Source organism: Belonocnema kinseyi, chromosome 10 (assembly GCF_010883055.1).
Source record: "Belonocnema kinseyi isolate 2016_QV_RU_SX_M_011 chromosome 10, B_treatae_v1, whole genome shotgun sequence".
Classification (NCBI taxonomy): domain Eukaryota; kingdom Metazoa; phylum Arthropoda; class Insecta; order Hymenoptera; family Cynipidae; genus Belonocnema; species Belonocnema kinseyi.
The window spans coordinates 98590085-98614178 of record NC_046666.1 but is presented as its reverse complement, the minus strand read 5'-3'; the positions used below and the strand labels follow the sequence as shown (position 1 = coordinate 98614178).

Genomic DNA, 24094 nt, shown 5'->3' with positions numbered 1-24094 from the left:
AGTAAAATTGCACAAGCATGTTTCGGTGAAATTCGGAACAATGAAGCGAGAGGTAATGTGGGAAATTCAAAATGGGAGGTAGAAAGGAGAAAAATAAGAAGGCTATGTAATATTCGAGAAGGGGTTATGGAGTGGCAGGACATAGAGGTAAAGCTATTGGTTAAACAAGGAGAAGAGAGATGGACAAACATTATAGATTCGAGGTACAATAGATGGTATATGATGATCAAAGGGTTGACGGAACCAGAATATCTGCAAAAAATAAAAAAGGAAGAAAAATGGAGTAGGGTTGTACGGTTCATAATGGGAGAAGGAGTGAGAGCATGCAGATATTGGATGAATGAAGAGGAGAATTTATGCAGAGTATGTGGATACGAAAGGGAGTCATGGGCACATGTATTAGAGAGATGTACAGGAGAGGAAGAGGGACAGTTGAGGGTGAATGAGTGTGTAAGATGGATCTTGGATGATAGTGGACAGGGAGTGATGTGGATGAAGAAATTGGATGAAGTTAGGGAAAGCAAGGGAGTAGGGCAGAGCCAAACGGGTGATCCTGAAAAGAGACAGTAAAAAACGAAAATTGTTTTCAATATCGTGGAAAATGCATTTTTTTATGGTAAGAGGAAACGGAAACCCTGGAAGCTCGCTCATTTTAGGAATTAATATCACTACTGTTACTATTGTTTATCCTGCGAAATGCGAAAGAGTAGAATATAAGTAGTAGTTAAGTTAGACTAAGGATGGAATTGTAAATATATGTACAGGGAGCGGTGGCCCTCAAACCCGTAAAAGGGAGAGATTAAATACATACATACATACAAGTATTATCAGTTTGTTTATAATTTTATATGTAAATAATTATTATAAGATTTTTAAGAAAGTTAAAAAAAGATTTTCGAATATATCAGATGTGTCAGAAAAGATCCTTGGAGATATTTAAGACATTTTAATTTTATTTTAAAAGATTTAAAAAAATATTACGAAAATTTCTTATCAATTTAAAACGTTTTGAATTCTTCAAGATATTGGTAACTCTCTCGAGTTTTTATCAAAAATTAAAAAAATCACTCAAAATGTAGAAAAAATTTTCCTAATCTTCTAAATTTTCCCAAGCATTTAATGAAACTATATTTATTCTCCTGGAACCTTTCGAGATTCCTTTAAAGTTCCTCAAGTTTATGTTGCGTTTCTAAAACACTTCTAAAGTTTAAATTTTTTGAATCTCATCAAGTCTACTAAATACTTTCTGAATTCACTTGATTATTTACTTTTTTTAACTCTTAAATCTTGTCCAATTGAAGCATTTTGCTTTAAAATCTTTTACATTCTTCTTTTCTATTTTAGTAAATCGTTTGATGTGTTTAAAAATCTGCTTGAATTTTTTTTAAACTACATCCTTTGAAATAAAAAATTATTTAAAACTTTCACATGATTATTAGAAGAATAATAATGTTTCTCTAATCTTGTCAGATCTTCCAATCTCTAATCTTTAAAAAATATTCAAATTTTTCCTGATTTTTTTTTAATTCTGCAAAATTAAAAAAAAACCTTTAAAGTTTTCAGATGCTTTGAGAATATTTGGAATCTTTTGCAGTGTTTTGAAATGTTTAAAAATAATGTTTCAAATTAATTTTTGGAAATAAAAAGTTATGTTAATTATTCATTTAATAATGTTTACAAGTTTTAATTATTTCCGAATCGTTTCTAAATTTGTGAATATCTCTTGAACTTAATCAAATTTGAAAGAATTATATTCCTTAATTTTTCTAAAGTTAAGTAGCATGGAAAAATTACAACATTTTTCTTCAAAATATTTTACGTACTTTTTAGACATTTTAGGAAATAATAAAAAATGTTTTGTAATCTTTTTTCAATTTGCTGTTGGAATTCATTCCAAAAAAATTATTTACATTTTTTTCCAAGGAGTTTCTTTCATTATCTGAAAGTCCTTCGTTTATCGACTGTAATTATTATTATTTCATTTTACATACATATCTATTATATCTTAGCAAAATTTAATATAAAAGTCTCAAATGTTAACTGTATTTAAATACTACAATTTTCAATGTTTCCAAATTTTTAGAAATAATTCAAAAAATTTTATGTGTAATGAATATAAACTTTTTTTAAATCTCATTCAACTTATTCCAAGTTATCTTTTTTGAGTTTTAAAAATTGATGTAATTACTTATTCTGATTGTAAATAATTGAACATTTTGCGATTAAAAACGGGGATTCTGCTTGAAAAGAAATGTGCTGAAATTAATTTTTTTTTTTTTAAATCATTCAAATTTCAATTTTAAAGACTGATAATTGTACACAATTTCCAAGCGCATCTTTCTTATCCTTCTACAAGAATTTTTCGGTTTTTCAGTTTTTCAAATCAGTTTATCCTACGTTTCTAAAACTCCTCTAAAGTTTAAATTCTTTTTTAAATCTCATCAATTCTACTCAATAATTATTGAATTTATTCGATTATTTACATTTTTTAAAAATTTGTAATGTTATCGAATTAAAAAATTTTTATTTTAAAACCTTTTACAATCTTTTTCAAAATTTTAGGAAATTGTTTGATGTGTTTAAAAATCTTCTTTAATTTTCTTTTAAAGCACATTTTTCAAAATAAAAAATTATTTTTATTACTTCTAGGTACCTAAAATAATTTTTTTCATTTTCGTGAAAACTTACAAAATTCTTGAAAAATCTTTACAAGTTTTAATTATATTTGAATCCTTTGAAAATTTCTGAATATCTCTTAAACTTACACAAATTTGAAAGCAGATTTTTAAACCAACATATAATTTAAAAAATTGTGCAACAAAATTGCACAAGAAGGCTTAAAAAGAATTATGTTCCTTAATTCCAGATGTGAAAAAATTGACTCGTAGTCTTTTTAATTTTTCCCAGGAATTTTAAGAAAAATAGTTTTACAGCCTTGAAATCTTTCGGAATTCCTTTAAAGTTTCTAAAGTTTATGTTTGAATTCTTTAAAAATCTAAGTTTCTAACGGAATTTAAGTTTAAAATTCGATTTGAATCTCTTCGATTCTTCTTAATTATTCTTGCATTTACTCCATTTTGATCTGTTTATTATAATCTTACCAAATTGAAACATTTTGCTTTAAAATCTTCTACACTCTTTTTTTAAATTTTAGGAAATCCTTTCACATGTTAAAAAACCCTTTTTAATATTCTCATAAAATACGTTTTTTAAATAAAAAGTCATTTAAAATTTTCCTACCAATCTTCAAAAGGTTCTTTTCTAACCTTGTCGGGCCATCTAAGCTTTCTAATCATTAAAAACTATTTAAATTTTTCCTGATTTTCTTTAAAATTCGGCAAAATGAAAAAGATTGCCTTAAAATCTTCAGATTCTTTATTGAAAATTTTAAACATAGTTTAAAATGTATTAGAATTTTTTAAAATCAATTTTTCAAAATAAAAAATTATATTAATTATTCATAGAAACCTAAAAGAATTTTTTTTGTTTTCGTGAAACCTTAAAAATTCTTTTTAAAATCTTTACAAATTTTAATTATTTTCTAATCGATTCAAATTCCCGAATATCACTCAAACTTACGCAAATTTGAAAGCACATTTTTTGAACCAAAATACATTTTTTTTAAGTGCAATACAATTGCGCAAGAAGGCTTGATAACAATTAATTTTCTTATTTTTTTCGAAAATTATAGAACATAGCATAATTGCCTGAACTTTCATTCTCTTGACACCCTGCGAAATTCAGTTTACTTAAAAATTCCTCCAAATAGCCAGTTAGCTACCGAAAACGAATCGTCAAGTCAGGGGGGGGGGGCACTAAAATTACCAAACATTAATTAATAATAATTAATTAATGCACTGATAAATGTTATATCATACATGTTTTTAATAACTTGATGAATACCTGAATTACAATTACTAATTAATTATTGTATAACTATTATAAAATATATGCAGATAATCAAATCATATTTATACTATTATAACTAATATTTTCTGCTTGATACTTAAAGTTCTTATTACCTTTTTATTAACATTTTGAAACATTTAAAATGATAATTTAAAGAAAATTTTTTTCTGAAATCAGAATTAATAACGATTTTTGCATGAAAATCGACAGTTTCTCATCTGTTTTTCTCCGTTCTCGCGAAGAAGAGATGGCGAAGAGCGGATTTTACGCTCTTCACGCATGTCGCTCTCAGTCTCTGGTTTTTAATATCTTTGCCAATGCTCACAAGAAAGAGGACGTGGTGGCACTCCCATGTATCGTTTCGATGACCTACGTCCAAATTAGCGCCATCTAGCGTTGGTGTTCGTCACTAAAAGTAAATGAACCTACAGATCCCTGACAGAAATTGTTTTCAAACTCTGCTTCTTCAAAATTTTCGTAAATATTAAATTTTGCTTAATTTCTTGGAAATTAACTTTACAAATGATGGAAAATGTTGGCATAAAAAGGTTTTTTATGCGTAAAATATTCATTTAAATAATAGAAGTACAATTTTTTGTAATTGAAAGAAGCGATATCAATTATTACAGTGAAGCAGTAATAGTTTATAATTGTAACAATATGAATTTCATACTATATTTCGTTATTTTTTCACAACAAGAATAATACTGCGAATACTGTGCATATAATAAATTATTATGAGGAGAAATACTTGTTAATTTTTATACAAATTAAAATAAACCACATAAAGTGGATCTTACGTCATTTAGAATGTTTAAAATATATATTTTTGTCTACAAAAAAAAAACCATATGGTAATTAAATAATTTTCTTATTGGAAATAAGTAGTGCATAAAATGTGAAGATTATTAATAATTGCCCATACGTAAAGTACCTTGAATTATTTAATCATAAAGGTTTGCAGTGTACAATGTTTTGATTTCTTAGGTTACAGCCTTAAAAATGAAGAGACTCGATGCATTGCAAATTGAAAGACTTTTAAATATGTATTGGCAGTTACATGAATAAGTTTATACTAAAATTAAAATACAATTTATTGTCTTCTTAAATCTTTCTATAAGCAATCTCTTAGGCTTAAACTTGATAACCTTTCCTGAAATTGATATTATCATTAGACAACTAGAATGAGGTATTTATATCACCTGTAAGTTATTTGTTACTGTTTCGAAATATGAAAACAAAAACCTAACCTTTAATCAAACAAATAGTACTTTCTTTTTTTATTCAATACGTACCAATCAACACATTTTCTTAAATCCGCATGTAATAGTAAACCCAGTACGTATAAAAATATACACAATACAACTTTCAGACAGTGTGATATAATAACAAATTCAAGTTAACACTTTGACTAATTTTTATTTTCGGGATGTCAAAATAATTTAAAATATTGTGGTTTCGCATACGCAGTTCTTAAATTCCCAAGAATTTAAGTTCAGGTTATATAACCGAGAATATGACAGAATTTTGGAGAATTTAAAAGAATTCCTGAGAATTGAAGAATTTCTGTTTTTTTACAATATTTTAATTGTTCAGGTTATATGAGCGGTTGAATATAAATTATTTTCTAGCTAAAACGGATATTCAGGAATAACAGTGTTTCATATACTAATTTAACATTTTCAAATGTGTTAATTTATTTCACCCAGAAAAGATTCCAGTTAACTCAGTAACATCAAAAATTGAATTTTTGTAACAAAAAATAAGTTTCTACAATAAAAATTTAATTTTCAATCTAAAAAGAGGAATTTTTTCAACTAAAAAGGATGAATTTTTAACAAAATAGTTAAATTCTCTACCAAATAGTTGTATTTTTATCCAAAAAAGATTTGATTTCTGCTAAAGCAGATAAACTTTAAAAGAAAAAAGGCAAAATTTCAGAAAAAAAAGAGTTGAATTTTCAACCGAAAAGTTAATGAAAAAATGCAATTTTCTATTAATTAAAATAAATTTTGAGATTCTCATAAATTCTCAAATTATTTATTTCTCGGTTATATTTTCGGTAATATTATCATTCTCGTTACTGTTCTGAAAGTAATATAACTGGCTCAGAACTCTACATGGGAGTGCCACCACTATGGACATGAGCACTATGATTTGTTATCTCCTTTTCTCCCGCAATAAATGTGCGAGTGAGTGCCGTGTTGAATGACAACCACGGAGTAATAATAAGGATACCGATCTCCGTACATACATTCTGACTGCGGTAACTGTACATTTATTGTTAGACTTCCCAATGCTCACAAGGAATGGGACATGCGCACTGTGTTTTGCTGTCTCCTTTTCTCCTGCGAGAAGTGTGCGAGTGAGTGTCAGTGTTTGACAACCACACCAACGGCAGAAATTGAGCTTATATAAATTTTTTGCAAAGTCAAGTAAGCTTTATCGTTGGAATTTTGAAAAATAAAAAGCTAGCGAGAAAAAATGACGTGTTGTGTTTCAACGTGTCAAACATCCTATTGGAACAAAAGTACAGAAGGAATAACTATGTTTTCACCTACTCAATTTACAATATTTACAGGAACATAGCCTCAGTTTTTAATTGTCATCCAACACGGAACTCATTCGTACATTTCTTGCGGGAGAAACGGGGATAATAAATCAGAGTGCGCATGTCGACCTCCTTGTGAGTATTGGGTTTAAACGCCTAAGTCTGGCAATAGATGTACAGTTAGCGCAGTTAAAACTTGAGATGCTTCGTACATCATGATCAGCCTCATTATTACTCCGTGATAACAACTAAAAACTGAGGTTATGTTCCTGTAAATATTGTCAATTAAGTTTGTCAATATACGTGCTTATTTATTTCTCTGTTTTTGTACAGAATTAAGTTAACAAATTGTGACCTCGAAAGTATGAGTAATTAATACAGGTTTAAACGTAATCATTAAATGATATAAAATGTGCAGATTGAATAATGTGACAGTATAATATTAGGTAATATGTTGTCGTGGTAATATGGTTGTCAAGCACTGGCACTCATTCGCACACGTCTCGCGGGAGAAAAAGAGATAGCAAATCACATTGCGCATATCCCCTTCTATGCGAGCATTTTGTTTAAGGCGAGTCCACATTAGGATTTGAGCAGGATTGAGAAACCGACGTAGCATTGACTTGACATAGCAGCAGCTTGGACGTGATACGCGCGCATGTATTTTCAACTGTTTATTCACATAAATGATTAAACCGTAAAAAAAACAGTTGAAAATACATGCGCGCGCATCACGCCCAAGCTACTGCTATATCAAGTCAATGCTACGTCGGTTTCTCAAATCCTATTGTGGACTCTCCTTTAAACGCAGTAAATGTACAGTTACCGCAGGCAGAACGGAGATCGGTCTCTTTCTTATTATTACTCCGTGCAGGCCATCTTTAACCGCGCAACTCTGCGCTGGCGCTGCCGACTTTGTCGCTCACCATTCCCACGTCTGCCACTCTACCGATCGATGGAGTAACTATATTTTCATATTTTCAAAATAAACGGTTCACAAAGGTTATGTTAGAAACGTAGAAACGCGGGAGCACGATCATGTTTTATAAGCGCTACAACGTTATTTTGGTTATTCTCGGTGTCTTATAATGCATCTGTCGGTGGATGTTATTAAAAATCGCGAAAAACAGAGTGAAAATATATAAAGAATTTGAGAGTGAAAGTGTGGACAAGAAGTTTTAAATATGGATGCGACTGTCGAAAGACTAGCGAAAGCTGTTAGCTTAATTCGCAAATCCTTGACGTGCAGCGTATGGTAAGTCAAACAATGATACCTAAATAATGTTAAGGTAACTGTGCCAGTTATCGGTAGCTCAAGGCGAATTTCAGATTTCAAATGTTTAAAAAACTATATTCAACATATCTAAAGCTTAAGAAATGGGATTATTCAAATAAAGCGTACCTTTAGAAAGGTAAATTACTTATCACTTGTTACATATCCTATTAGAATGAATATTATAAGAAGTTCGAAGTGATGAATACAAGAATGCATGGGTTATCAGCAAGTCAGAAATCTGGCTGCTTCAGTTATCAGCACTTCGATCTGTGAGTGATCGGCAATAGCATATAGAAAAAAAAATTGCCGAGAACGAAGAACACAACCAAAGCCAGGTATCGCACTGCCTTGTCTAGGCTTCGTCAAGTGTACAGTAGCTGTACACTAGAGATGGGACAAACAGTATGTCAGGTACTGTTTGTCAATCTGAGTTTGTGATCAATCTGATAGATTCATTGATGGATTCTGGATTGGATGTCGATCTGAAATAAAATTTCATTATTCCAATTTGTACATCGTGATATAATATTATTTTCGGATCAATATTATAATCTGTACTATCACAAAATTAAACGAATTTGAACATTATGCCATTTGAATTGATCAAACTTTTTTCATTAAAAACTACTTAAATTGTGTGCATTATTTAACTAAATGTAGCTAATTTACAGTCATATATTACTAACTAATCAAATTATAAAGTGGATTGGTAAAAGAACTGGTACATATGTAGCATTTGTGCTAGAGAGTCATCTGAAAAATGTAAATAATATGCTAAATCTAGAGTTCAGTTGCTAGAGTAAAATCACGCAATTAAAATTGTATGATTGGAACAAAATAAAATTTTAATGAAACAGACACACGCCCTATTATAAATTATAAAACACTTGCGAAAATTTCAGCACAATATTCATATTTTTAAATCTCTCGAAATCCGCTAGAAAAGGACAATATGACGGCTGCTTTTTTTAACTTAACAAGTTTTTCACAAAATAGCTACCGTTTCTTTCACTTGTATTGTTCTTTTAAAATAAGCTAATGTTTATTTATTTACAATTACTAACTAAAATTTTTTTTTATTTTCTGACGGATTTCCAAATTGAATGGAAGATAGATTAAATTCAAAAAGAACAATAAAAACATAATATATATTGGTTTAGATACTGGAAAATTGACAAAAATGCCACATAATTTTCATACGCTGCGTCCGCAAAATGCGTGTATGTAAGGTAGAAAATAAAAAGTTCTGGAATTCGAAATCGCAGTACAGTCAGAAAAATTTGCGTTTTGGGGTTCCTAAAAAAGTATAATTAATTAGGATATCTTCAAAATTTCATGTGCAGACTCGGAAGTTTTCTCGACTTTCAATTTTTCGTCATATTCCTGAAGGCCATCAAAGAAAAAAATGCTAAAATATAATTCCTATATAATTGCATACATGAACATTTGTGGTTTTTCCAGCATACAAATACATTAGGAAAAAATATTAATGACTGCCACACTAAAAATGGTCTAACTTCGCTAAATTTCTTGTTTTGATTTTAGAAGCTTAGCGAGATTTATTTTTTATTAAATGCTGCACTTCTGTCACTCGAAAGTTTTCAAGTACAAAAAAAATTATTCTGTTATTTACAGAGATGTTAAGAATTTGTTCTGAAAAGAGGTGACACTTAAATAGGAATTATCTCTTTAAAAATTATTGATTTTAATCCGAAAAAAATTTTTGGAAGACTTTCAAGATTTCCGGGAATGTGAAATAATTGAAATTGATCCCGAAAAACAACTATTTGCCACTCTATCAACTTGGAATTCCACAATTTTCTATTTTCAAATCACCCTACTGCACAGCCTGGCCCGCAACTTAAAATGAATTCGCCGATTGTAATTTCGTAGTTTTAACTCACCTAGTATTTGAAGTTTATCAGTGGCAAATTGTGGTGCAGGAATGTTAGTAATTCCACATTCACAGACAGTAGATTTTTCCGTCTATTGTCCGAAATGTTTCCTGATTCGGAAAAGAGCCTTTCGCTGTATATGCTGCTCGAGGGCGTGGAGAGGAAACGGTGCACAAGTTTGCTTAAATTTGGGAATATTCCTTTCATTTTCTCCCACCATTTTGATGGAGGTGATGATCTGCTTAACAGCTTTTGCTTGAGATAGAGGTCAATTTCTGCTCCCAAAATCAGATTTGTGCACGATTTTGTATGCGAACTGGCAATAATCTCTTTAAAAGCGTCCTGCAGGTTTCCAGAATCTTCTTCCATCAGAATTGTATTCACAAACAAAATGTAACGTTTTTATAGTTGGAATCACTTCAGATATACATGATTCATTATAACTCAACGACTTTGTGACCTCTTCAAATGGCTGCAAGAGATTTGCCAATTCTTCCAGTATCTCCCATTTTGCGCACGTCAAACTTTTTGAATCATCGTCTTCAGCCTCAGAAAATAAATCTAGACAAATTTCCAGCTCCAAGAAGCGCAACATTAAGTAGAATGTGGAATTCCACCTTGTAGGGACATCTTGTTTTAATTTTTTAACTTTCAAATTTAAAACTCGTTGAATTTGCACTAATTTTGTAGTTGCAGGTGCCGATTTATGAAAAAACGTTGAAAGCTTTTTACATTTTTTTAATAAAATGCTGACAGCTTCATTTCCTTCAATAGTATTCTTGATGACCAATTGAAGCGTGTGAATAGTACACCCTTCACTGCCTATGTCGCTCACTCTGCATCCTTTAGCCATATTCCCACCGTTGTCTCGCATTAACAAATGTACGCGAATTTTGTCAAGGCCCCAAGATGCCAAAAGATCTGTCCATTTATCTGCTATTGCGTCTCCTGTATGACTACCGGGAAATACATCTACGTTTAATGCAGCACTACGTCTTTTGAAATGATCGTCCAACCAATGCACAGTCAAACTAATAAAACTGAATTTTAGTTCGGCCATTGTAAATAAAGAAATTTAATTGTAAATATCAAAAAATCTAACATTATTTCTAAAAGCTTGAGTTTGTTTCTTCATAAAATATGAAAAGTACCAGATTTCCCATGGATTTTCTGGCCTTGAAAAATATATTTAGATCTTTTGTATATTTTCCCTTATTAGCTATGACGTGAACTGTATTCAGTCTAAATTTCATTTAATTCCGTTTAGCTTATCTTGAGGTATTAGGTTTATGAACAAAGAAAAACGTTTTTTACCACTGCGGCGGCGGCAGCGTGGCACGGCGCACAGTGGCCTGGAATAGGAATTTACTGTTCATAATCGCCCACAGGTCGTATTTCTTAACCGATTTAAAAGTTTTTTTTTTATAAATGCTTAGCAATTAATTTCTAAGAGAATTGTGGTTTGCTTTTTTTCAATTTTTCTCACAGAGCAACAATATATAAACAAATATAGTGACAAAATTGACCATTTTAGCTTTGTGAATTTTTATCTCAAGAAAAAATACAGATAGAAACTCACTATCAGCCGGAATTATTGCACATGTATTCATAGCACACAATTAATTTTAATAATATTTAACTTAATTATTATAAACAATTTGTATAAACAAATTCTTTATAAACGAGTTTTTCTCACAGCAGAATTGATTTTTCTGAACAAAAGTGATTCACAATTGTCTTTAAAGCCATTTATATACTTTAAGCTTTATCAAACATAAGCAATATAGATTGTTCATAACAATTTAGTTAAACAAGTCTCCTAATCGGCCGTTTCCTCGTAGAAAAAAAAGTTTTTTTTTTCAATAATTATTAGAGTGACATTTATTGCGGTGACTAACCAACAAAATTAAATAGAGAATAATTTATCTGATTGTTATAAACAATTTTTTTGAGAAAACTATGATTTATTTTTTTACATGCAAAAAGGACGGTTTTCCCCTAAAATTATCCGACAATAAACTAACAGTGATTCCAAAATTGGATATGGGACATTAAGTAATAATTTTCGTAATTGTTAATAACAATTTCTGTAACAAACTGTCCTTAACAATAACGCTGTACTTGCGTTTTTAGATGTCACCTATCTTTCATTGTTATTAACAATTACGCAAATTATTATTTAATGTCCCATATCCAATTTTGGAATCACTGTTAGTTTATTGTCGAATAATTTCAGTGGAAATCCGTCCTTTTTGCATGATAAAAAATAAATCATAGTTTTGTTAAAAAAATGTTTTATAAGAATCATATAAATTATTCCTTATTTAATTTCGTTGGTTAGTCACCGCAATAAATGTCACTCTAATAATTATTTAAGAAAAAAAAACATTTTTTTCTACGAGGAAACGGCCGATTAGGAGACTTCTTTAACTAAATTGTTATAAACAATCTATATTGTTAATGTTTGATGAAGCTTAAAGCATATAAATGGCTTTAAAGACAATTGTGAATCACTTTTGTTCAGAAAAATGAATTCAGCTATGAGAAATACTCGTTTATAAAGAATTTGTTTATAGAAATGTGTATAAAAACAATAGTTGTTAACTCATGCTAATTTTTTTGTTACAAATTATGACTCTTATCAAAACTATTAGCAACTAGCGTGAAATAAACGATTTTTTCTATGATAAAAAAACACTAATAAAAATTTGTTTATAAAAATTGTTTATAATGATTAAGTTAAATATTATTAAAATTAATTATGTTCTATGAATGCATGTGCAATAATTCCGGCTGATAGTGAATTTCTATCTGTATTTTTTCTTGAGATAAAAATTCACAAAGCTAAAATGGTAAATTTTGTCACTATATTTGTTTATATATTGTTGCTCTGCGAAAAAAAAAAGTAAATCAAACCACAATTCTATCTAAATCAATCGCGCTCTGTGCTTGCGTATACTTTTTCGATTTTAGGGAAAAAATGATATCTGATACAAAATACAAATTGAGAATAACAATTTATTTTATAAATGATTATAAACACTTTAATTTAAACTAAAGTTAGATAACGAGATATGCGAACCAGGAAATAGGTATTGTGAGCTCCTTTATAACTATATGTGAATATCAGTTTCCTAAGCTACTTATGAAAATTCAAATTTTCTTAAGATTCCAGAAGTCCCGGAAAATATTTAGACAATTTAGAAGAAGTTTTTATCTCCTACCGGCTTTTACAAAATAGTAGGAAAATTTCGAGTGAATCTAAAAGTTATTTAGAACTAAAAAATATAGTAAAAATAAAATATAAATAAAAATGTTTCATAACTTTTTGTGAAATGTTTGTTAAATTCTAATAAATTAAACAAAAAATCTTAAAATATTTTAGATTTCGATCAAAAAATTCTGAAAACCTTTGAAAATAATTATTTTTCAAGTTTATCTTCGAATTAATTTTGTAAAACAAAAAATTATTCTGAATTTCCTCTTGTTTATTTGATCTATGTCCTTGAAACCATTCAAATTTCTTTAAAAGCTACTAAACTTTGTCTCCGTTTTGTTCTAAACTTTTCGAAATCGATTCAAGCTTAGCATTTTTTTGTTTTTCAAAACTCGTGAATATTTTTTTAAATAGAATATTTACTTTCGCTTAAAAAATAGTCTTTTTCTACTATTTTTTTGTTTAAAGTCAACTATCAATTAATAGAATGAATAATTTTAACTACAATCTGTCAATATATCAAATTAAGGAACTTTCTTTTCCCACAATCATGTCCATTTTCATACAATATACGACTGAAGCATAGATAATCACTTTATTATTAACAGGTCCAATCATAGAGAAATAAATCAAATTAAAGTGTACTAACTTTTAAATATATTTAAAATCCTACTGTCTGGGATGACGGAATTTTCCTTAATTTGAGCTCCGGCGACCCGTTGTATTCTGCAGTACGTATTTAATGTAAAAAATGACTCAACTTAATTTTTCAATGAAATAGGTGTTCAAAAACGGAGATAGTATAATTTTACAATAAAAGGATGTTCCTCAAAAAGAGGACTTAGCAGTTAGCGGTAGCACTTTTAGCTTTCCTTGCTTCAATATCAGTCAGCTTTTATTAGCTTCGTCTCATAAAGAATTAAATTTATTTGCGAAGACTTATTTCCCTTTCCATTATTTAAGGTTTAGAGTTGTAGAATGCAACTCTCAGTCTTTGGTTCTTGAGTACTTAAAGAGAAATTTGGGTCTTCTAACTGATTGGACGTCAGTTAACCTATTCAAACTTCTAAATCAGTACAATTGCAGTAATACCTAAGCAATCGTAATCTGTTTGAAGTATTTACTATTTATCCTTCGTTTCCAGAATGCCGAGTGCAATAAATGTCCCCTGGCGGGCGTGAGGAAGTTCACAGCTGTGCACCTGTCTCATAGGTCGTAACCTGTGACCATCAGTACTTTTCCTTATTTGCATCCCTCCCTAAACACATTGTCTATTTCACACCTTGAAATTTAAAATCCTACTCTAATTCACGCTGCCCTAAAGTGTCAGTTGACTTGCAACTTGCAGTTAGTTAGGAGCTTAGCACTTAGCATTGTGGGCGATAGATTGCAAATTACAAGATCCAACTAAAATTTCTTTTTTTGATTGCGCGGAAAAAATTTAATGTTGAGCCAAAAAACAAGTTCAGTGTGGCGAGTATTTCGAGAATTCAGTGATGAGACCAAGGCTTTGTGCGTTTTGTGTCCGGACAATAAAGAAGTGTCTCATGGCGGTAAAGGAAGAAGAGCTTCGACGACTCTTTTGATGTCCCACTTGAGAGTCCACCATAAAAATTACTGCATTGAAAATGGCATAGATATTGCAGGTTCAGAGAAGCAATCGACAACTAGAAAAGTCAAACGTTGGGATGCAAATGATTCACGAGCGTTGCACTTAAGCAACGAAATTGTGGAAATGATTGTCTTAGATCAGGACCCAGCCATCGTGGAGAAAGCCGGATTCATTCGCCTTATGCGAAACACCAATCCGCAATACAATATCCCACAAAAAGGTCTTTTTTACAGTGAAATCATACCCGATATGTGTGACAGTGTTAACAGGAAACTTAAAGCACAAATTGCTAAAATAACGTGTGTGACTGTGTCTGTGAACATTATAAAGTGCTACGGTTCAAATAATTCTATAATGTTGCTGACACTTCATTGGTTAGGAGAAAAATTTGAGCAAAATTCTGCTTTATTGATGCCTGTCATTTTTTCTGAACAGGAAGAAAGGGTATCAGAAAAATTTGATGAAAGTTTAAATAAGTGCAATTTAAACAAAGAGTACATTCATTTCATTTTAAAGAATGACTCGAGAAAGAACGCAGCCACTGAGAATCGTATTGCCTCGTCAACCGAGTTATGCTACCTTTCTCTTGTCGATTCTGTGTTCTTTCATGTACTTAGTGAATGCAGTGATATGATGAAAACGATAAAAAAATGTGAGCCTATCTCTACTCACTTGCATAAGTCCGCTGACGATCACAGCAATCTTTTTAAAATTGATGCCAATATTCACTTGATAATAGAAGATATAATGAGTGAAGGTTTTTCTACGTTTATGACTCTGCAAATCTGCAATTCTATTTTTTAAATTAAAAAATACCCTGGGCATATATGCTGCAGAGAGTGCAGAGAACGACAGAAGAAAAACACTATCAAGTGCACAGTGGGAAATTGTAGAAGGACTCATGCAGATAGTGCAGCCTTTGGAAGCCTCTGTGAAGAATATGTTTGTAGGGACATCCAACATTTCAGAAATAATACCAGCTTTATTGTCAGTGCAGAAATGTATTGAAAAGAAAAAATGCAGTCCCAGCTTATCTTGGTTCCAGTCTAGTCTGCAAATGGAAATTAGCTTAAAGCTGGGCGAGCTTGAGACGAAACCTCACTTCTCATTGGCGACTGTATTGGACCCTCGATTCAAATCATATTTCTTTTCTCGCAGGACTCCAGAAGTAGTGACCGATATGCTAAGAAGTCGCGTGAAGGAATTGTACCAAACAAATGAAGATAACAATAACAACTTCATAGAAATAGCAACAGAATCAGAGGAAGCTGTTGACAGCCATTCTGTTTCTATGTCTTCGTTGGAGAGCAGCTATATGGAAATTGTGGCAGCAGCGAATATGCATCCAGTTCTTCTAAAGGATAAAACAGAAGAAGAAATTGAATTGTACTTTAGGGAAGGTATAATGGATCGGACCAGCGATCCCAGGACATTTTGGAGTATGAGAAAGGAACACTTTCCACGCTTAAGTTCCGTTGCTGCTAGATATCTAACAGCACCACCAATCACAGCAAGTAAGGAAGTATTATTTTCCAATAGAGACTTTGAATTTGAAACGCTAAAGAAAATAGTTTTTTTAAAGTTCAATTTTTCACATATAAAATCTTAATTTTTTATTGTTTTTGCATATATCAATCTCATAATTCCATTTTTTGTGAGGTATGAAGCAATGAAAAATATTCAAACGGGCAATTTGTTAATTGTTATAGTAAGCAGATAAACCTATTCAGATTAAGAAAATATACACTGCAAATGCTAGTGAGAACAACACATTTTATTTGAATCTTGAACTCAAATGCGAATGATGAATTTGTTTAGTTAAAAAATAACTTTTTTTGAAATTTTTATTATTTTTTAAAGTCAGAACTTTTTGAGATTTTCTTCGCCTTACTAATTACCAACCTATATAAAAATTTGCTGTTTTCAAATAAAAATGGGTTAATTCCTTTACGAGAGGAATACCTTTTTATATTTTTCTTCTGCCTCCATAACTACAAAAAATGAAATTTTAAGAGTAGGATTTGCAGGATTTATTAGATGGTGCCAATATAGGCGTGATACGAACGGGAGCAATTTTCCATGCCTACTACGCTAGGCCTATTCTACAGTCACAAATGATTGCAATCAGAAAATTATCACAAAAATAGTTTTGTGTCTTATACAATCAGAAAAATTGTTCTTGGATCTAAAGAAAACTTCTTGGAATCATAGAAAAATATACATTGGCTCTCAGTAAAAAAAATGTTTCTTTGGTTTATGGAAATGGTTTTCTGTTCCAATAGAAATTTTTCTTCCCTTTATAATTATTTTGTACATTTTTAACTTATTTATGTAAACTTAAAAGAAATTCAGGGCGAAAAAATATATACTTTTCAATATTCATGTAAAGTGAAAATAAAATTTGTGTAAAAACTCGAACTCAATTCTTTTTAAATTATGATGAGAAATTTTTAAACTTTGGATGTTTTCTTAAAACAGGCAAATTTATTTGAATTTATTTAAAGGAATTATATCTTTTTAAGAATAAGAATGTTTTACGTAAAATTGATTTATTTTTCTAATTAAAGGAAGTGGACTGGAAATGACAAATTGTATTGCTTTTAAATCTTTTGAAATTTAAAAAAATAGGAACATGCAGCACTAATAACATTTTAAAAAACTGATTTTAGGGTGACAAGCTTAAAGATGTTTTAATGTTCGCTGAATACATTTAAAAATAATAAGAATTGCTTTTCTCAAATTGTGAAAAATGAAATCTTTTATTTAACCAGATTAAAACGAGTCCTTTTTGCTAATACTTTAACAAATTCATTCTTTTTTTATCTTATTTTGTTAAAAACCTTACTTATTTTCAACTCTTAAGTCTGAGGACCGAAGTTAGAATGTGCATAAAATCTTATAGTTCAGACGCCAACCCCATTTCCATCGGATCGGCGAGGTCTATTCGATTTTTTTTATTCTTATGTAAAATGATCTCCTGATTCCGAAACCTGTGGAGCAGAACTCTGGCAAATGTACCGTTCTCGATATATTCGCAATTAATTATTATTTGTTTATAAACGTTTGATTAAACGTTGATATTTTACATTTTTGAAACTTTTTTTCTCCTCTTGTTAGACAAGCTTATGGGAAACAATAGTTGTTTCGGCGTTTTTTCGCTCGGGGGAATATCTGTTACACAAAATTAATTAAAGTGTAAAATAAGTGATAAAAAATACTTTTATCAATAATTAAAAAAAGTATTTCACGAATGGAAAAAGTAAGGATATTTTGAAAGTACCAACTGAAATATACAATTTTGTAATGAGCACTGTTCTTCTACAGTTAATAATCTACAAGGTAACAGGGCTTTTGTTATAAGTCATTTTATCACGTTACAACAAATAGTAATTTTTCATTGAGCAAATTACTGTTGGGTGCAAAATTTCTGCAAAAAACTATACTCACATACTTAATAAAAAAAGTTGATCCGAAATGATCATTAAATTGTTCAAATTTATGCAAATTGGGATGATTGTTTAATTTTTTCACTTTGAGTTGATGTAATTTTTTCCAAAAAAGAGATAAAGATGTGAAAACTAGTGTACTTATTCTTTGAAGCAGTACTAATATTGTGGTATAAGTAAACATTTCATAATTGAAATATAAGGAACCACTATTAGTAACGCAGTAAACTTTGCAGCAGGCCGAGGCGCGCACATGGCAGGTAGCTCCTTGACCCAAAGGCGTAGATGCTATACAAGGGTTACGGGGGCACACTGATACTTTATGACAGATTTCGAAAACGTAAAAATTTCTAATTTACTTTCTCACAGAATTAACATATGCCAAAATACAACTTTTTAGAGAACTGTTATTATTTTAAAAGTTGAATTGTGAACTTTGTGCTTTTTTTTTAAAGAGTTGTATTTTGGTATGTGTTAATTCTATGAGAAAGAAAATGATTAGTTTTTACGTTGTCGAAATCTAATATGACTGAATTCGTTGTAATATTTAAAAATTGTCAGCTTTTAACCCGTGTTTCTACCACAAGGAGAAGCAGTGAAAGGCGCTTAAAGTTGAAACAATTGTATGGGTCCTTATATTTTAATTATGGAAGGTTCACTTATACCCAGTGGCGCCAATCCTATTTGAAACTGGTAGGGCGGATCTACTTCAGACATATACCCCCCCCCCCTCTGTATGAAATGCGTGAATATCACGCAAAAATTTCAAACATCAAATCACAGGCCTTTCTTGTAGCCTAATTTTACAATAAATAATTGTTAATAATTTTGCTATATAATAAGGAATCAGCAATTTAAATAGAAAAAAGTATAAGAGATTAAATTACATTGCTAATAATTTATAATCAAAACTCTAATATACTATTTCGCATAAACATTAAGCACTCAAATTTTTAGGACTTGAATGACTTATTTTTATTAGTTATTCAAAAGTTACTTAAGTGGTGGGAGGATGGATTGAAAAGATCTAAAATATTACTCAATTCATTTTCTTTTTATACATTTTTGAAAAACATTCAATGTTTTTAAAACATTAGGAAACAGCGTTTAATCATTATTTAGTTTTCATTATTATAATATTGTAAAATATGGAGATCGAAATAAGAGAAATGTTTTAATCACTCGAAAGTGATCTAAAAATCTAAAAATAATTAAAATTAATATTATAGGTTGAAACATTATGTATGGATTTGAGCACATGGATGGCCGGATGATAAGTTAGAAAAATTTGTACTGAATTTATAAAAATCTGTTTAGGCAGAATTAATTAATCAATCTTTTGCGACGATATATTTGTTGTAATCGACCACATTAATCAGGATGCGTTCTTGCATCACTTATAATTGCAAATTTGAAAAATATAATTAGGTACTTAACTCTGATCTAATTTTTCTACCAATGGAATTTTTTGTACCCATTAAATTTATGCTGGCATACAGCAAAGGGATATATTAGAAGCATTCTTTTTAATACTTTTAAAAATTCAAAGATACTTACGAAATGGTGTTCTCATAAGTAATATTCGCGAACGTGTTGATAAATATAAATTTAATCGTGCGAATTATGGATTTGTGCTTGTTCTGTTTTGTTTAAAGTAAATTAAACAATTACCCTAATTTGCATACATTTAAACAATTTAATGATCCTTTCGGATATACCTTTATTTATTAAGCATGTGAGTATAGTTACTTACAGAAATTTTGCCTCTAACAGTAATTTGCTTAATGAAAAATTACTATTTGTAAGGCGATAAAATGACTCATAACAAAAGCTCTGTTATCTTGCAAATTATTCATTTTAGAGGAATAGTGTTCATTACAAAATTGTATATTTCAGTGGGTAATTTCAAAATATTCTTACTTTTTTCCATTCGTGAAATACTTTTTTGATTATTGATAAAAGTATTTTTTATCGCTTATTTTACACGTTAATTAGTTTTGTCCAATAAATAATTGTTGGAACGAGAAAACGCTGAAACAACTATTGTTTCTTATGAGCTTGTCTAACAAGAAGAGAGAACAAAATTTCAAAAATTTCCGATTCTAAATCTTTAATCAAACGTTAATAAAAAAAAAAATTAATTGCGAATATCTCGAGAACGGCACATTTGACAGAGTTTTGCTACACAGTTTTCGAATCAGGAGATCATTTCACATAAGAATTCAAAAAAATCGAATGGACTTCGCCGATCCGACGGAAAGGGGGCTGGCCGATTCACGTTCACGTTCTGTCAAGAAGGGACTAGCGATTATTGTTGTAAATGTTACTGAGAGTGGTCTATGTTTTTATACTGCATAAAATTTTAGTATGTTATGATTGATCTATTTAAAGATAGAACCAGCGTGAATATTATTTGAAAATATGTATGTAAATGATTGTTTAAAATGCCGCTCAATACTATTATCGATGTGAACGAAAGAATAACAGGTGAGCTTTTAATCAATTCTATTAAAAATGGTGCGACGAGTTCTGTGTTTTTTAATTTCTAAAAAGGAATAGAATATTGATCCTCTTTGTTATGAGCGATGAAATGTTTTGACTTATCAATTTTCACTACCTTCAATGTCAGGAAATTTAACATTTAGATTGTTGTAAATTGCTTCTAAAAATAAATTTGCTTATACTGCCGTATAAACTAAAAAGATATGTAATTGACATTGCCGCTTAGCGTGATTCTCTTAAGCGTGGCAATGGAAAAGTCGACCTAAGCGGCAATGTCACTTATGTATCTTTTTAGTTTGTACGGCAGTATATGAATTTTTAGTAATGCATCGCGTTTGGTTACGAATTTACTGAAAAATTCAAAGCAAGGTTAGAAAGTACGTATACGTACTTTACCTTTGTATTAAAATTATTTTGATTCAAATATTCTTTTTGAAGCCGAAATGAATTACATAATAAGTTAGCGATGTTATAAGAGTTCAGGAAGTCTATTTTGAGCTGGTGTTAGTGTTTTTGGCAATTAGGCGTGCAATTCTACGTATTTATTCTTAGAGTTTTGATTGGTTATAAAAAACTGCATATTTATAAATTAAGTCTTCGTGTAAAAATTACGCTTAAGAACATGCGCAGACCGGTGGAACTCTAAATAAATACGAGCATGTATGTCAAAAAACGTTAAAAATTATCCAAATTTTTTAAGTCCTCAATTTTATTGCTTCTACGACACTGAGAAGAATTTTTGTTTGAATACACTTGACTAAATTGAACCAAAACTTAAATTCAGCAAATTTTGTTTCATTCAAAAAAAATATATGATTCCAATTTTAAATAAAATTTAGTTAAATCCATCAAATTCTTTGTTGAATGAAAAAATTAATTTATATGATACCTTGGATATTGGTATTATTCAAACAAAATGTTTTGTTTCAATCAAAGACATATTTTTATCAGAGAATAGAATATTGATCATGAATCCTTTACTTCCTTATTCCCATTCTCATTTATATAATACACGTTCATTTTTTAATTCAAACTAATATTATTTTTACTACAAATAATCGATTAGAGTTATCTTAATAAGATAAATTTTTATATCTAGAGAATACTTTTCACATTTCCATACATTTATCATATGATTTAATAACTTGTCAATAATGTCTAGTGAAAAATTATAAAAAATCTTACGCCTTATTTATAAATATTACATTGAGAAATTATCTTGAAAAATGCGTGATACAAAGTTGAGAAAATCAGAAAAACCGTAACACTCCTTCAGACTTTCACCACAATTACAGAGCCTATACAAAATATTGAGTAAACTGCGATGGCCAACAATAAAATTCGACCCTTTTAGGTGTCGCAGGAATTCAGGTAGCAGACGCCGAAGTCCACCGGATTCGTAGCTCGACAGGAAAATACGGCCGGATTTTCTGTTGCCGAAATAATCCGGCGACAGTAAGATATCGGAACCGAACTTAAGAGTAAAAAGTACTGAAGCAGGTATAGCAGTATAACGGATCTCAAACAGTAGCCGAACATTCGGTTGTCCCATCTCTAACTGCTAGCGGCGCCTAGTAAGTTTTAACTACAGCCAGGTATTGCACTAGCGACCAACAGATTTATTACTCTCTATTGTATATTAACGCGCGACCTGGTGCTCGTTTTATTTTCAGCATTAAAGAAGCTCCCCTTCAAATGTTTATTTTTTAATCGAGTATCATTGATCTGATCTTGAACTCTTCAGAAAGAATTAACAGATTATTTGAATCAATATCTTAACGCGGAATTTTAGACTTTTTATTACTTAAATTAAAAAAAAAAAGTTTAAGTAATATGAATGTAACGGTAATTAATGCACGAACTTAACTATATATCAAATCTGCTGTCCGACGGAAAAACCTAAAAAGTTATGTTTGTCATAGAGACTATTATCGAACAATACAAACACGGGAAAATACCTTTACGAAAAATATTATCAGAAATTTTGGAAAAAAATAATTTGGGTGCATTTGCAGAATAGAGGCGTCACTTGTTTTTTGGCTGGAAAAATAGTTTTCTTAGGCAACAAACCATTCGAATTTTTAATTTAACGATAAATGAAGGGATTTGACCAAGCGGAAGTTAATTATGTTTACTTTTGTTACTACGCTGTCTTAACCCTCCGCCCGCTATGTGGGTCATACGTGACCCAGGCGATTTTTCGAGGTTGAATTTGATCGAGTCATTCAACCGCCCCCCCCCCCCCACCCAGTTGCCTTATATGAGGCCTGAATGGACTAAGCCGCATAAGTGTCGCCGCTTTTCGGCTACAAGTGAACACCAATTGAAAACAAATGGCACAGAGCTAGATATGGGTATGTCACGGTATTGGAATGATTACATTTAACTCACCATTTAGGTGCTTTTAAACATCCAAACGGCCAGAAATACCTCTTTGAAAGGTCACAAAAATAATTTTGTCACAAACCCTACCCTTTTCCAACGTTTTGTGGGGGAGCGGGAAGGCACCCCTATCACCAGTAAAAAAAATAATGTTGGTCAAATCCCTACCCATTTCCAACTTGTTAAATATGATCATTTCGATATATCGCGACAGGCCCATATTGGAGACATTATAGTAACAAAAGTAACAATGATTTTTAACTTTTGCCTTATGAAATCGCTTCACTATTCGTTCAATTAAAGATTCTAATAGTTTGTTGCCAAACTGTTTTTTTTCCAGCCAAAACAGAGGTGACGTCTCTATTCTGCAATTTAACCATAATTTGTACTGAAATCAAAAGTGATTATTCATAACAGTTTCTAAAATTATAATAGGTGGAGTCTACATTGCCGGCTGCTTTTCTCTAAGAGCAAAATACGAAATAAAAGCGAATTACGCGTACAGTCATGGAAATACCTGAAAAATCGTGTTTGTAAAAACAAAAATCAAAATACTCGAAATGAGTTAGGACTCTATTCATATTCTAGGAGTGATATGAAAAACGAGTGGGACTGCTGGATAGGTATGAAGTTTTGAATAGGGGTGGGTGTCACCGAAGGTGAACTCTTCAAAAAGTGGTATGAAAAAACCATATACCTGAAGTTCCGAACGTTCAAATGAACAAAATATTCTTCCTCATTTTTATTTCACCCATAAATATTGCCCCAACTGCAATTTAAAATATACATTATAATTGTGTTTTAATAATAAATTATTCACAATATAAATAAACAATCATTGAAACACTCTTTCTGGTTTACAAAAACATCAGTAAAAAACTTCTTTCATTTGAACGTTCAGAACTTCAACCACATGAAAAAAACCCTAAAAAAGGTTATGTATAAAAAATAGGTACCAACAAAAAACTTGCAGTAACGGTAAAAATAAATTATTATAAAATAGAAAATTCTTAAATCTGAGAGTCTAGATAAACAATGTATTATTCGATTAAATTACAAGAATTGTGTACAATAAAACATACTAGAAGCTCTTACGCGCGCGACCCACTACTTTCATTGTAATTTTTCTATTTGGAAATTAAGTTCAAGAAATTACCATGATAATCATTTTTACTTTGATAACTTTTATTTATACCAGGTGCATACATATGAAACCGGTATTGCCATCTAGCGGCCAGTAGGCAAACTTGTAGGCACTGTCGGAACTTACCATTTGTGCTAATTGGCGTATTGTCATCTGTCAA

General features: G+C 30.5%; 1 protein-coding gene across 4 annotated transcripts in view; it reads left to right on the top strand.

The window, feature by feature from the left end:
* Positions 1-7285: 7285 nt before the first annotated feature.
* The window catches only part of LOC117181338 (breast cancer type 1 susceptibility protein homolog), a 149666-nt gene continuing 132857 nt past the window's right edge, over positions 7286-24094 (top strand). For 2 of the 4 annotated variants that reach the window (XR_004468110.1, XR_004468111.1), the window contains exon 1: positions 7286-7715. Coding sequence is in view for 1 of the 4 variants with exons in the window: in XM_033373905.1 (XP_033229796.1) it covers positions 7645-7715 (71 nt within the window). In the remaining 3 variants the exon portion in view is untranslated. The remainder of the gene's footprint in view (positions 7716-24094) is intronic. The other 2 variants (XM_033373905.1, XM_033373906.1) reach the window with 2 other exon arrangements.